Source organism: Harmonia axyridis, chromosome 4 (genome assembly GCF_914767665.1).
Source record: "Harmonia axyridis chromosome 4, icHarAxyr1.1, whole genome shotgun sequence".
Classification (NCBI taxonomy): domain Eukaryota; kingdom Metazoa; phylum Arthropoda; class Insecta; order Coleoptera; family Coccinellidae; genus Harmonia; species Harmonia axyridis.
In genome coordinates, this window is record NC_059504.1 from 25,799,166 (window position 1) to 25,815,056 (window position 15,891).

General features: G+C 33.0%; 1 protein-coding gene across 2 annotated transcripts in view; it reads right to left on the reverse strand.

Moving 5' to 3' along the window:
• The window catches only part of LOC123677351 (calcium uniporter protein, mitochondrial), a 67,820-nt gene that overhangs the window by 16,578 nt on the left and 35,351 nt on the right, over positions 1-15,891 (reverse strand). For both annotated transcript variants that reach the window (XM_045613814.1, XM_045613815.1), the window contains one exon: positions 7,624-7,927. In XM_045613814.1, coding sequence (XP_045469770.1) covers positions 7,624-7,927 — 304 coding nt within the window. The remainder of the gene's footprint in view (positions 1-7,623; positions 7,928-15,891) is intronic.

Consider the following 15,891-nt stretch of genomic DNA (forward strand, 5'->3'; position numbering starts at 1 on the left):
TTGCCAACCCATAATTAATAGAAAGACATTATGTCTCTGGAAAATTTGTCATAAGCTCAATTGAGCTTATGTATTTTTGATAATATTGTTAATTTAATTAATGAAGAATGTTACGCGTTACTTTATGAGCACACACAAAACTATTGTATTTTTGTCCATCCTGTACCAATTGGAATCAACATGTGAACATTTTTGGAATCAGGTCAGCTAGAGTAATCGGAAAATTGAGACAAAATGGGGGTGTTCCATTTAAAAAAAAATGACGGTGACGTCATTACTCAGAAGTAATTCACCCTGTATATTAGATTACTATTTCAAAATACGATTAATTAAAATCAAAAATCGACGTGTTTCAGGATTATTTCTTAGAATGGTCTGTTTCGCTAAAAAATAATTTGTTCCATACTTTACGGACACAGTGTATAAGAACTTGAACTCGGATGATTAGATTGATAATAATAAAATTTCGAAGTATTGCTATGTGTTGTTAAATTCAGCTTTGATGTTATAATGGTTTCATCTTTCATCAGTTCATATAAAAAACACACTTCTTCTGCAAACTCTTTATAGCGATATCTCATATAATATACTGGTTTGGGGTAATTCGGTTGATGCTGATAGTTTTAATTTCACGAAAACGCATAATACGTTTAATTTTTGGCCTCCATCCTCGTTCCTTCTGTCGGCCAGAATTAGTTGCTTTGAATATACTTACTTACTGAACTTTGTACATATATTTATAATGCTTTAATATACATCAGAAAAACATAAGCAAATTTGAAGGACTTTCTAGTTTTTATGGTTATTCCTCCAGAAATCCTGATACTCTCTGTATTCCATTGCACCGAACCAGTAAATTCCAATCATCTATATGATATAGTGGTGTAAAACTCTACAATCATTCACCTTCACAGGCCCGGGCAATGGATGAGATTCCAGAATGACAGTGAAAGCTTTGTTGTTGAAGAAGGTTTATTATAGTATTAGTATAGTATAAGTGAATATTTTGAAGATGTAAACATTCTAGTGTAAATTGTCGTTTGTCTGATGTAATGCTGACTTGTCCTATACATTTTCATGTCGAACTGAATCAATAAATTCATTATTATTATTATGCCTGCTTCTCTCTAATTCGACAATGCTGCATCTTCATTATTTTCATCTTGCTATAAGTGAAGTCTGCAGCTGTATTGCGCTGGTTCGTTCATTCAGGCGCCAGTAACGCGCCATAAACTTTTTGAAGGTATGTTTATATGCAAGAATGAACGAAAGCTTAAAGCCTCCTGACGTCAATACATTTCTCAATTATCCACCTGCGAAACTATTCACAAAGTGCCAGAACATTATCGATCTGTTGTCTGAATGAACAATTTTGTCGCGAATATGTATATGTTTGTTTGAGGTTTTTGCTTTTTTTATATCTTGATTCTTCTTCATTATAATTCTCAGATATTTCAGGTTTGTTCTTAGAAATTTCAAGGGAAGAATCTAAAAAAAATTAGCTAATAATTTCGTAGCCATAAAAGCGATGGACTTGAGATTTTGTCTTTTTATACGAAATTAAAATTTCAAGCTCCTCGTTAAATTTTGAGCTGATCACATCATCAGAACCTAAAAAAATTCAAGAAGAATATTGGAAAAGAAATACCCAATATTTCTGTTACTCTAGATCCGATGGGGTTGATAGACACTTCAATTGGAGTGATATGAACCTCACCCTTTGCCATATTTTTCAGTGACTATGATTTATTTTTTTCTCTGTCAACTTCAATAAAGACATATTATTATTATTATATGTTGCATATTTAGAAAACTCAACAGAATATTGAATTAAGTTTTCCGAATACAATATTTATTTAGAAGAAAACAAGTTCAGAACTGAATTGATTTCAATTTTGGACTCATTTTCATTGGTGAAATGGAGGATACTAGAATAACACATAACACAAATAGTTGTATTTATTTAATAATTCAATAATTACACCATTCTACAGCCTAGGCCAATTACAGAATGGGAAAATAGATATACAAGATGAAACTTAAAAGTTATTCACTGAAAACAAATAACATAATAAAACGCAAAACAAATCAAATAGAGCTAGGTTTGAGCGAAAAAAAATCATTGAGAAAAAAGCTCACGTCTAACTACCCACAGTGAAGCCGTGATTCCAGAACCGCCCTCCTTATATCAGAATGATTACAATCAAAAATATCAACAATATCCTGGATGGTCATGTAGTCATGGCATATACGATAGAGAGGCGAAAAAAGAAGGACGTTAGAGCGTGGAAAAAGTAGATAAAATGTAGTTGGGCTGCGTACAGGCAGTCTAGGAACATGAAGATCAACTAGTGATAGCAGATAGGGACAGTCGATTAACGAGTGAAATATATTTCTAAGAAATACTATACCTAAGTAGGTACGACGCTACTCTAGAAAATCAATTTAGAATCAACTCAACAACTGATCATGTGGTACACCACGGTTTGGATAAACACTATCGAGTCTTTGACCTCACGAGCGCATTGAATAAAGCAAAATGTGCCCCTGTATCCCGGAACCAACCTGAATTTCTCATGATAAAACTCGAAACAATAGAAGGCACATGGGACGTGAAGTAAAGTTTCTGATCGAATTGAAGGCCAAAGTCTTTATACTGAAGGACTCTATTGAGAACATGACCATCTACGTTATATGAGAACTCCACTATTGATTTCTTAAAGGCTAAAGGAAACCACATTATACTTATCAATGGAAGAAGCAAGTTTTTGCAAGACCAATCCTTCGTCCATCTATGTCATCCTGGATATCCCAGCAATCCTCAACAAACTGAATTCGACCGAACAACTTCAATCATCAACATTTGGGATGACAAATGTGAACAAATATCATTTATGAAGACTATAAATAGAAGTGGACCCAATAGATCCCTGGAGAACACCAAAAGACGCAACGAATTCAGCCGATCTATAACCTGAACATCGAACCCAAAGTAAGGTAAGATTAAAAAAAACGAGTGAAACTCTCAGTCAGTCCAGAAAAGGGCAGTTTCTAAGAAGTATACCATGGTCCAGTGTACTGATAACATATTTTCAAATTTAACAGAAACTGTGAATAGTTCCATAATTTTTAATCATATTTCTGATCATAGTGAGCAGAAGATATGTTTTAAGGTTGAAGTTGATAAGTGTGTAAGTATAAACAAATCAGGTTATATTCAAATGAAGCAAAGCAAGACTTTTTGAACGAGTTAGGTAACCAGAATTGCTTGAATGTTTTTAGTTTTGAAACTGATGATGTGAATGGACAGTGGAACTGTTTTTTCACAATATTCTCACACATTTTTGAGAAGAATTATCTCAAAAATAATAGTAACAAATCGAAATTCGAAAGAAAAGTTTTATGATGATCCAAAAATTTCACAGTCCAAACATCGTTTATATGTGCTATTTCGTTTGAGTTGCCATGATATAAGATATAAAACTTTATATAGGAAAAAAAAGATGAGATCTTGATCCAATCAAGAAAAAAATATTATAATAACAAAAAAATTTGGCATGCGATAACAAGAATAAAAGCATGTGGAACATTTGTAAACAAGGAAAAATATCTGTTGGGACAGAATGTCGAATACATGGTTCCCCAGAAGCTATTTCAAAAAAATATAATGAATTTTTAATAACCATAGTTCCAAATTAATTACAGAATTGTCATAAGTCCAACTTTTATTGTGATGTTAAGACTGATACTTCGATATTAAAAATATATATACTTGAAACCTTTTCTCCCATCGGAAATTTCAGATTTATCAAATGAGTTGAAGAATGAATATAGTAGCGGTATTAATCATACATAATTGTATATGTATTTCAAAAGAAAAACAATGAAGAAATCTATGACTACCTTAGGTAATGGCTTGTTCTGTGAATCCTCACCAAAACAAACGATGCGTTTAGTTAGTTTGTAGTTTCTTACTTGCAATTTTGTTGAGGTAGATATACACGTGGTAAGTTTGTAAATTTAATAATTCCGTTGAACTATAAGGCACTGATGAGGAAAAATTGTATTATTAAATACAAAAATTCCGAAACGTACGTCTGTCTTTATGTTAATTTAGTTGTTCAATTTATTAACCGTTTACTCAATTTGTACAGTTTTAGTCATTTTGAATTTTTCTTTTGGTTGATTATTAAATTTGTCATTTTTAGAATTGGAATATATTCCAAGACAAAAATAAACTGAATATATCATACAGATATATTATTGTGAAGGATTAGACACAAAGTTGTCAAATTATTTGATTTATATTAAATATCCTTCATCAAGAAGACTCATTAAACTTTTTATAGTAGCGGTATTGATGAAATTCCGATAAACATTGTAAAGCTTAATATAATTTATGTGAAAGAGGTGTTATATCGTTGACAACTATTTTATATTCGGAATATTTCCTGATCAACTGAAAATGTCGATGAAAGTGCCAGTTTTCAAGTCTGGAGATCCAGAGAAATTGGAAAATTATAGACCAATTAATCTCTCACATAGTTTTTCTAAGATCTTTGAGCTAGCTATGACCACTCGTCTTCTTAAGTATAATATTTCAATAATTGTGACCTTTTCAGTCCCTCTCAGCATGGATACTTGGGGGTAGATCAGCTCAAACTGCGACTTTTCAGTTTACTTACACCATTTTGAAATTCTTGGAAGAAAATAAACTTGTTGTAGATCTATTAGAGATCTCTCAAAGGCATTTGACTGCATTAATAGAGAATATACGAGTATGAAAAAAAATTAGAACAATATGGAATAGTGGGAAGTGCTCTGAGCTGGTATGCCCCCTATCTGTCCGAAAGGCAATGCGTTAAAATATCAAAATCTAATGAAACTAGCTTTTCGGAATAGCTAAGTAATGAATTTTGTGTTTTCCAGGGTAGCATCTCATAGAAGTGATACTTTTCTTAATATACATAAATGACCTGAGTGATGTAACAAACGAAGTAGACGATTCAGATATTATAAATTTTGCAGATGACACTAATATTCTGTGGCAGGACAGAACACTGAAATATCTAAAGTTCAAGTCTTCGATCGAAATTTTATCGAAGGTCCCGTTCAAGGTGGGTGCTAGTTTCAAGCTGTTAGACGAGCTCACTAAAGATTATACTTGGTTCGCAGGAGATTTCGCGAATGCAAGACCTCCAAAAACAAATACGGTCAAATCTTCATTGGTGTTCCATGAGAAATAAGCGCTGGAAGATATGTTTCTTGAATAACTGGTCGACATTGCTTTAATATAACACAGATATGAAGCTCTGGCAAGAAGTATTCGCTGCTGCCATTTTTCATGTTTTAAGGTTTGTTCGAATTACTCAGGGATATGACGCAGAGGAACTTCGAAATGTATCAAACCTAAATAAGGAATATTTCACGATAACTGCATATTAATTAGAAATGAGATTATATCACTGAACGAAAAGAGTACGTAAATACAACGAAAAAGTACGTTGGGCCAATTAATTTATTCATCAAAATAAAGCCAGTGGACGCGTCCATTGGGCCAACGAATTATCCTACATTGGGAGTATGTACCGAATGTGCGTAAATATTACAACTATGATACATCACGGCAACGTATGATAATCAATGAATGAATGAGTTTCATTGTCGCAATGAAATTTGTTCATTGGATTAACGAACGTTGTACGTTAATTCAACGTACGAATTCGTTGAATCAATGTACGATATTTATTATTGGAATGAACGAGTTCGTTGGCCCAATGAAATTTGTTCATTGGATTAACTAACTTGGTACGTTAATTCAACGTACGTATTCATTGAATCAATACTATTCGGTTTTGCAAGAAGTAGAGAAAATCGTCATCAAAGGTTCATACTCCTTTTATTTTGAATAAAATTATTGGTCTATAATTTTATCCAAAATAAAAGTAGTAGGAAACTTTGACGGCGATTTCCTAGACTTCTCGCGAAACTACTAAAAAAAAATACCCATATTTTTCATGCAACAATCCCTGAACGATATTTATGGAAGTATTTCATTAATTTCAATAAAAATTCAATGAATTGGAGAAAAAACATGTATAATACTGGTACAGAACGCTTATTCAAAAACTCATTTAAAAACTCGGCACTTAGTGGCTCGTTTTTGAATTTTTAATTCGTGGAAGAATATCAATGCCTTCTGCACTTCAATTATAAATAACTATTTCACCAGGATCCATTATATTCTCTATTTACTACCGAAAACCATCATTCATCAACCTATTTATCGAAGCAAGCTAGAGTTCTAAGACAGTTGACATAAATTTTATACTCCCTCTACAGAAAATGACTAAAATCGTACAACTCGCTAACTATGTCTATTTAAGCACTGTGCAGCGTAAAAATGTGCGATTTACTTTACCGTAAACAAAAGGCACGATCAACAACTAATACGGTAGCATCTGTATAGTAAATCGCTGGAGTGACCGATAACTTTTGACGTTTCGTAATTGTGTCGCGATTTGCTACACAAGTTTTTTGATTTGCCCAAGTTTTTATGGAAATGAATGCAGTCGTAGAAAAAGTATTGTACCCAACTCGTTTAGTGATGTTGATAATACTATATTTGACACAATAGAATTAAAATATAGAGCAAAACTGATAAATCAGTGAAAAAATTTTGAAAATCCATCAATAAATGACTGAGAAATAGATTATTTAAATTTACATATTTTAGCGCGGAATGTCTTTGGTCTGTGACGTCACGGCTCTTGCCTGTGATCGCTACACCATAAATTACGTTTAAATACTTAGCCGCGCCAAGGCTCTCGCGCCGTTTGTAGTTGTACAGTGTAGTTTTAACTCGAGTTTTGTTTTTATGTCACCATAATGGAAGAAGGCTTCGTGAAAGGACAAAGTGACAATTTGCCTAAAATAGATATATTCGCAGTGATGGAGTTTTTTTCTTCAAATCCATCTTATGTCAGTGCAGAAATAAAAGGAGTTAAACTTTTCAAGTAAGTATTTACTTTTGAGTTTGCTTCATCATGGTTCAACTTATAACGATGATTTATTTAAAAAACGTTTCATAAACAGTTTGTAGTTGAGTACTGGTTGTTGAAGTCTATCAATGGCAAAACATATTTATCTGAGGAGTAAAAAGTAAAAAGAGAAAAAAGTAATTTATATGTATATAGTAAGTTATTTCAGCCATCGTGTAACGAACAAAACAAGACACGAACGGCACAAGTGATTGTACACCAATGAATTCGTAAGCACTCTGCGAATACCAGTCGTCTAGTGTGTGACGTCACGACACTTACACGTACTATGAAATTATTCTTCCAAGCGCAACTTCAAAGTCCCATAACTTTTTCATTTCTAGAGATATTTCAATGATTCTTCCACATTTTTGTTTCGTTTTACTTAAATTTTTAGAATTAATCCTCAACAAAAAAATGAAAACCAGTCCATTACGCATTTCTAGAATAAGAACTTTTCCGGTCGTGCTTAATATGCTTCTTACAACTCTTGTTATATAATATACTATTAATATATCAAAATAAAATGTTGCTACAAATTGTGAATTATAACTAAAGGTTTCCTTCAAACGATCTTACTCACCTTTTTATCTCTTCTCCTGTTAATCGTTCTTGTTGTGGACAACTAACATCATATGTTTTGTCGTTGATGGTTAATTTGAAATTCTCTTCTAGAAGTGTTTCGATACTATTAGATGACGCGATTCTTGTATTATCAGTGGATCGGCATGTGGCTATATCAATCCCTTTATCTTCCTTCTTTAACATTTCTATAAAATCTCCTACTGAATTTGAAACTGGTTTCAATGTAAAAACACATCGTTCTCGTCGACTTGGCAAAGGAACAGTTACTTGTGGGAGCCCTCGATAGTATTCAACTGTTACTTCTGAAAAAAAAAATTATGGGCTTTAGTACTGGTGATATTACCACGAAAACATTCACAACACTAAGATATAAATTAAAACGTTTAGCAAAAAATAAAGACACATTATAATTTTAGAATAAACGGCATCGAGATAGGTTTTCAACAGAACCGATTTCGTCTGGAAGTGAATTGAATATTCTAATAAACATATATATATATATATATATATATATATATATATATATATATATATATATATATATATATCTAAAGAGTCCAATTAATTCTGTGTGATAGGTAAAATGATACAACAAAGCATAAAACATGAGAAAATTTCTAGTTCTATAGGTATTCACATCTTCAGATATCTCATATTCTATGATATTGTAACGAATTCGCAAGCCCTACGCCACTGCCTCTTTCTAGAAGGTACCGGACGCACCGAGAGCTCGATAGAAGGATCAAGACGCTTCTAGAGAGAGATGCGAGCGGTATATAACCAATCGAAGTTACAGAGCAGGGCAGTGCGACGGAATCGGCGGTCAGTGCCGTACACTCAATTAGATATAAGTTGTAGAAATAAATTAATGTAGTAGTGAAAATAAATTAGTGTAATAGTTGAAATAAATCATCTGTAAATAGTTATTCATAGTTGTGTACCTGAAATAAATTACTGTTAGCCAGAAATACCGATTTAATTAACCGAAAAACGTAACAATATACTATGAAAAGTCTTTCTATGCTGATAACACCAACATTCACAGAAACCCTCTTACAGATCATCTGCTTTATCAGCTGGTGCAGTTACTAGCTTAAACCAATTATTGTTGAGAACTTCATTTGTTTTCACGTCGGCGAAATGAATTCGCACTTTCGGTACAATCTTACGAGTAAAGTTCTGAAATCTGTATACTCTCACTTGGATCTGGGTTTTACGGTCACATCAGACCTTTCGTGGTCTGCTCATATGCTTCGAGTATGCAAGCGTGCAAACCCGATGGTGAACCTCATACATAGAACTTTGGCGCATGTTTAATTCCATTCAGCAATAGAACTATATACAAAACGTATGTGCGATCTATTCTGGAGTATGCGGAAGTATGTGGTGACCGGTTTTGGTGATAGATCAGGGGTATGATTCTGTAAGAAATTCGTTACATCTTCGCTTCGCTACGGCGTTACGAATAGAGCCGAATAAATCCGAATAGAGCGAAAATAAAGACATTTTTACGGAACATAGAAATGTTCGTATGTCGTAGCGAAGCGACAAGTAACGCATCTCTTACCATGAAACCATAATAGTTATTTATGCAACAAGTGCAAAAAGTGAATGTTTATTGCACTCGACGTGAAATTGTCAATTGACAATACGTCGAGTGCAATAAACAATTTTTGCACGAGTTGCATACAACATTTTTTCTACGTTCATGCAAAAAGCAAAAAATGATTTATTGAGGTGCGGCACTTGGTGTAGGAAAATGAAAAGCGCAACTTGAATACTTTATTATTAATATCGATTTGCATTTATACAGGAACTAATACGTTACGAACTATTTAACTCAAACTTTATTTTTACCTTCAATGTTGAAAGTGAATGAACAATTGGTGCAATTTTTAATATGAATATTTCGTAGTGAAGTACTTTTTAAATCCACTTCTTGATTTGTTACTGCTGTAAACGTACTAGTACTTGGTAACTGTAGATCGTTATTTCCTTCAGGCTGAAATATTTGTTTCTCATGATGACAGCACGTTGAAGTAGAATGACAGATGAGTGCAATAAAAACTTTATTGGACTAGTGCAATAAAGAACTTCTTTTTCCCCTAAATATAGTCCAATAAAGTTTTGCTTTTTGCATGAATGTAAAAAAAATTTTTTAGTGATATTTTTGTAATCAGAAATAATGTCGCGACTGGGCGTTCAAGGCCTACTTTGTTACTTTATTGACTAAATACAGGTTCAATAAAAATCCTTCCCGCAGCTAACGAACAACTTCCTTATCTGATAGAGTATCACCCACAGTATTAGCACGCTGTAATCTATATGACAGGACCACGACGACAACGAATCATCGAGCAAGAACTTAACACTTTCAGCCTGTTTCACTGCTTGCACGAATCAACAAACTGGAATGGAGCTTTTTCCCGAGTTTAGTATTCCAATAGCTTAGATATATTTATAGCGACCAAGCTTTTGGAACCAGAAGTTATTACCGAATTTGTTTTGAAGACAAGAACATAAGAATTTTATATTCCAATAATAAATACCATGCGCTGGGTTAAAATCTAGATTCACCACTTTGGGTCCCGACACTAGTTCCAATATTTTGGTATGCGGAATGTTACCAGCCTAAACAGCACTGGTGGAAATCTAATACAGAATTGTAACAACCGAACCGGCCTAACATCTGGTGCCTGAGTTTGAAACTGAATGAGAAAAATCCCAAATTTTTTCATGTAGATATGGCGCTTGAAAAAATCCAACACAGTGAAATCCGAAAAAAATCAATCGAGATAAAAATATACACAATTGGAATGACAACTGAAGTACATCTTCTTAAGGAACTATATTTTATTAATTTCCTTCAATAATTGGCATTTTGAGAGGTCGTCTCATATCAGATCGTTATACATATGGGGGTTTGATTTAAATTTAACGAGGATATTTGCTCCTTTTATCATTTCTGTATTCAATTCCAGTTCATTTTTGACACTTCCATATAGATTTCAAACTAAAATCAACGAGTTAATCGGTCAATCGAAGTTTAATGAGTTTAATCATTGTATTAAAATAAATACTTCTATTAGCAGTGGCTCTACTCATTTATGGTGCGGTTGATTCCGATGAATGGTCGAAATCCGATAAGTCAGCATGCGGTAGGACCAGCTCGGCATAGTGTATTAGTGTAACTGTTAAAACCGACTGAAAAAATTACAAACGATCTTCACCGGAAGCAATTGATGCGTTTGAGCAGAGCATCGAAAGACAACAGGCGGCATACAACAAGAGACATAATGAAATGATTTTACAGAATGACATTGCTCGACCCCATGTTGCGAAAGTGGTCAAGACATACTTGGAAACGTTGAAATGAAAGTCCTACCCACCCGCCGTATTCTTCAGACGTCGCTCCCTCGGACTATCAATTGTTTCGATCAATGACTCGGCCTGGCTGACCAGCACATCCGGTCTTATGAAGAAGAAAAAAAATTGTATCGATTCGTGTATCGCTTCAAAAGATTTTTTACTCGGAATTCGTACGCTTCCCGAAAGATAGCAAAAAATAGTGGCCAGCGATTGAAAATACTTTGAATCATAAATGTATAACCAGTTTTTCACAATTAAGCCTCAAATTTCAGAAAAAACGGCGGTAGAAAATTTGTACGCCTATGTAACAACCTTCTGAATGTCTCAAAAATGTTCATGAATATAAAAAATATCAAAAGCCTTTTGGCTTCAAATAATGGAATTAAATAAATTAAGTAATTAAAATTAAATAAATTATATAATTATATAATAAATTTTATATATTATATATTTTAAATTAAAATAAATTAAATAAATTAATAAATACAATCCGTTTCCATATTGAAGATCATAAATATACCATTTTCTGCTTGCTCTCCACTTGTGCCTCGTAGTGTTTTTCGATGTTTTAGCACTACAACCTTTAAACTAGACGAGATAGACGGAATCTGATACCCCATTCTTGTTCCCTTTTTCAGGGAAACTAGCAAGAGTAGTATTCTTTTTTGGCCACCTTCTCTTGTTTTCGAGTTATAAGCGAAAATTGGGAAAATGGCGATATAAAAAAAATTATAACTCCGCTAATACCGATGATAGAGCTCTGAAATTAAAACATTATACAGGCCCTTTTTCATGAAGAATCCAGTGGCGTGAACGTCTTTTGAGCAGAATTTTTAATTACGAAGCTATGATTCAAAGTTATGTTTTTTCAATGGGAACACTAGATTTCTGTGCCATTCTTTGAGAGCTTAAATTTTATTAATATCAAAAATATAAAACATTGTAAGAGTTGCATCAATATTAATAATGAAAAATGATTAAAAACCTTTTTTCATAATTTTTCAGAATGAATGAGCACAAATACCAATACATTTCAAATAGCATATGAAATTCAATTAGGGAAGGACAAAGAAGAAATAGTATTGAATTGAATAAAAAGCATAGGAATAAAAAGTTTAATAGAATGAGACTTTGGTTATTATACGATGCAGAATTTTTCTTGTACATCAACAGTTGAAAACATAGAAATATTGAGACTCTTAGATGAAAAAAGGTTTAAAACCATTTTTTTTTATTTATATTGATATAAACTATACGATGTTGTATATTTTTGAAATCATTAAGCTTTCAAAAAATCACACAGAAATTTAGTGGTCCCATTTAAAAAAAAAACATAACTCAAGGTCATAGCTTCATAATCAAACACCCTACTAAAAAAACGAGCACGCCACTGGATTATGCGTAAAAAAGTGCCTGTATAATGTTTTAATTTCAGAGCTCTATCTATAAGCGGAGATATAAATTTTTTTTGATTTCGCCATTTTTCCAATTTTCGCTAACTCGAAAACATAAGGTGGCAAAAATAAATACTACTTTTTTTAGTTTCTCAGAAAAAGAGACCGAGAATGGGATATCAGATCTCAGCTGATTTAAAAGTTGTACCTACTTAGTGCTAAAATATCAAAATTCGCCCACCCTGTACTTGTGGATAGATAACTTCACACCGGTGAATTCATTAATTAATTTTTGGTACAAAGTTCTTAGAAGGTAAATTTTGCTATATTTTAAACCTATAAATTTAATTATCCGGTATTATTTTGAGGCGTCAGCAGTTTATGCTGCCAAAATATAATAATTAAATAGATAACTAGTAAGATTTGTGCAAAAAAAACTTCAGTAAAGAAAAAAAGAAATTAAATAATCCGTTCCTGAAAGCTGAAAAATTGAGTTGAAATTTTCAAACGGAATGGAGCGATGCATTTGTCTTTATATGTAGGTAATAATATAGAGCATAAAATTCAATGAAGAAGGAAACAAGATGATCTATCTACAAGCCATTAATTCTTGGTTCTACGTGAATTATTAATAATTCGAATTACCAGCACGATCAAAATTAATACTGTACGCTCTCTGAGTAAGTCTGACCTATTTGTCTGCTGAAATGTGAATATAGAGGCTGAAGTCATGCTGCTTTATCAACGATATGATCACGATATAATTAATAGATTAAGAAACTGTATATTCTCAATTTTGAATTAATTCTCTGTATAATTCATTTAGAAAGTATGTATGAATTGTATTGTGCCTTATTTCTAATTTTCAAGTGGATGAAAAATATTTTACTTAACTATACCTAGAGATCCTTTTTAAGCATTCGTTTGTTCATTAGATCACTTTTGATTTCGTCACAGTGTCTCTTATTCTCGAATATTCAACCTAGAATATCCGTCAGACCGTTAGTACTATGAATCCTGTACAAAAAGACCTAGAAACTTGTAATTTTCAGGGTAGGTTCAGATCTCGAATCAGTAGTTTTCGAATATCGAGCCAATAAGATAAAAGGATGAGGTTCAAATCACTGATGACGAATATGTGGTCAAATTCAAGAATGTCCATAAACAAAATAACTTTCGAATGCCAAGACCTAGAAACTGAAGATATTCTGATGAATTCGGATTAATATTGTTAATGTGCAAAATCCGACTAAGGGTTTCGTAAATGCGGCCGTCCGAATTTTCATTCCATATTGGAACAATATGAAAATTTGCAAGAACATCGAAAAAACTAACCCAATATTTTCGCGAAGAAAAAACGACAAAGTTGAAATTTTGGATGCTGAAATGAAATAACGATTTCAATTTTTATGTACAATTCACAGCTAATCATCACGATTATCTATCCGTGAACACAATAACTCTTGAATGGATCAACCTAGAAACTTTAAATTTTCAGGGTAAGTTCAGATTTCAAATACCGCGATTGAGTTCGGTAATGGGCAAAAATCCGGCTGAAGGTTCAGTAGACCATAGCTACGGGCGTTCGGAATTTTGTTATTCTTTTATTTCAACACACAGATTTGGTGAAGATAAAATTTTCTCATTTCGATCTGAAATGACAGTTTAAAGCTCAAATCAAAATGTTGATCACGTCACCAGATGGTAGAGAAAATTCAAGATTAATATCGAAAATAAATTGTGCAATATTTCTGTGAAAACAACAAAACTGATGGTGTTGGGATTCTTAGTATATACAAAATAACAGTTTATTGTTTATTGATTCGTTACAGTGAACGTAAAAAAATTTGACCCATCAAGAATTACATGGGGAGCCGTAATGATATTATAATGTACAAAAGATCTTAACATTTGAAGTAGACAAATAATAATGCGTGAATAAGACAGCATACACATTCATTGCAAGGTGATTATTATTTAATTGTGTTACTGTGAGCTCATGGTACGGGATGATGAACCTGTTCGCATTTCTGGTATCATAAGAATGATTGAAATAGTTCTTTACTAAGTCCTCCTTTCGAGAGTAGACAAAAGTGACGCAGGCAAGAATGTAGAGAGAGGTCAAAGTAAGAATATCTTCTTGCCTGAACAATGGTCTGCAGCTTTCCATTCTCGTAGCACCTAGCACCACATAATATTCGGACGGCATGTTTCTGCTTGGTGAAGATGTTATATATGTCATGCGTGCTACCCCAGGCCAATATACCGTATGAGAGAGCTGAATGGAAAACTCCAAAGTACGTCGTTTTCGCAGCCAGCTGTCTGTTCAATTCTCCTCAGAACGAAGCTTGCCCTTGATAACCTTTCGCTCAGTTCGCTTATATGATAGGAGAACTTCAAATCTGATCTCCAGACAGCTCGAGATTATATCCAAGAATATCTCCCTTATGCCATAGTATTTAAGAGCAGTAGGTGTTCAATGCTATCAAAAGCTTCATTCAAATCACAAGAGTAAAGCTTGCATTTTTTTTCTAGCTGATATATTAGAAATCAAATAATATATGACAGTTAATCATATCAGGTTAAAATTTTTCGTGTAGATATACAATATTGCCAAAAATACGTCTCGATAGAGTAGATATATAATGCGAAGAACATAGATAGAATGATGCGGTCATTTTAACGAATACCTTTCTAACATCACTTTGGGAAAAGGGTTACTAGTAGGCATGTTCGAAGTGATTCATCTAGCTAGATAATCGATAGTGATGTATTCTCATATTTTTATTTTGCGATGTTTTCACGGTGATGTCATAATCGTAATTCGGCTTTGTTGATGAGAGTTTCGAATTATTATTCATTATATTTATTCATAAGCCTTAAGTCTAAAAATCAATGAAATGAAAATGTTCATTCTAAAAATTAAACATTGAAAAATATTCTGAAAATTATAAATAAATAAATTAAATGAACTGATCGAAGTATGTGCTGAACATGCCCCCTTTAACCATGCAATAACCGATCATACAACTTCGCCCTAACATTTAACAATACAGCTAGTGTACCCGAGCTTGTTATGACGTATATTTTTATTTTCAGTTCTTCTAAATTTTAAGGCTTCTCAAGTAAAATTTTTGAGTCAAGTAACCCCACCAACAAAAGTTGAGTCGAGTGAAATTCGATAACCTACCAGACAGAGCAAATGAGTCATCCAGGAGATATCTGTTGAAAAATTCTAGAACTAAACGTGCAGAGCATCCATCCTGCTGAAATCAAATTTCTTCGAAATAGTCATTCAAGTTCCACATAAGTATCTAGTACTTGAAGCATCTGCAAATATTTTTACCATTTAAGTTGTCCCCAATTACAAAAAGTCCTTCAACATTATTTTCCAAAAAATTAGTCCATCAGTCACTTTAATTTTTTTTTTTTGAATTGTGTCCTCAAATCGTAATGATACGGTCAAATGTTTATTTTTCGAGTCCAATATCTGACTACTTAAA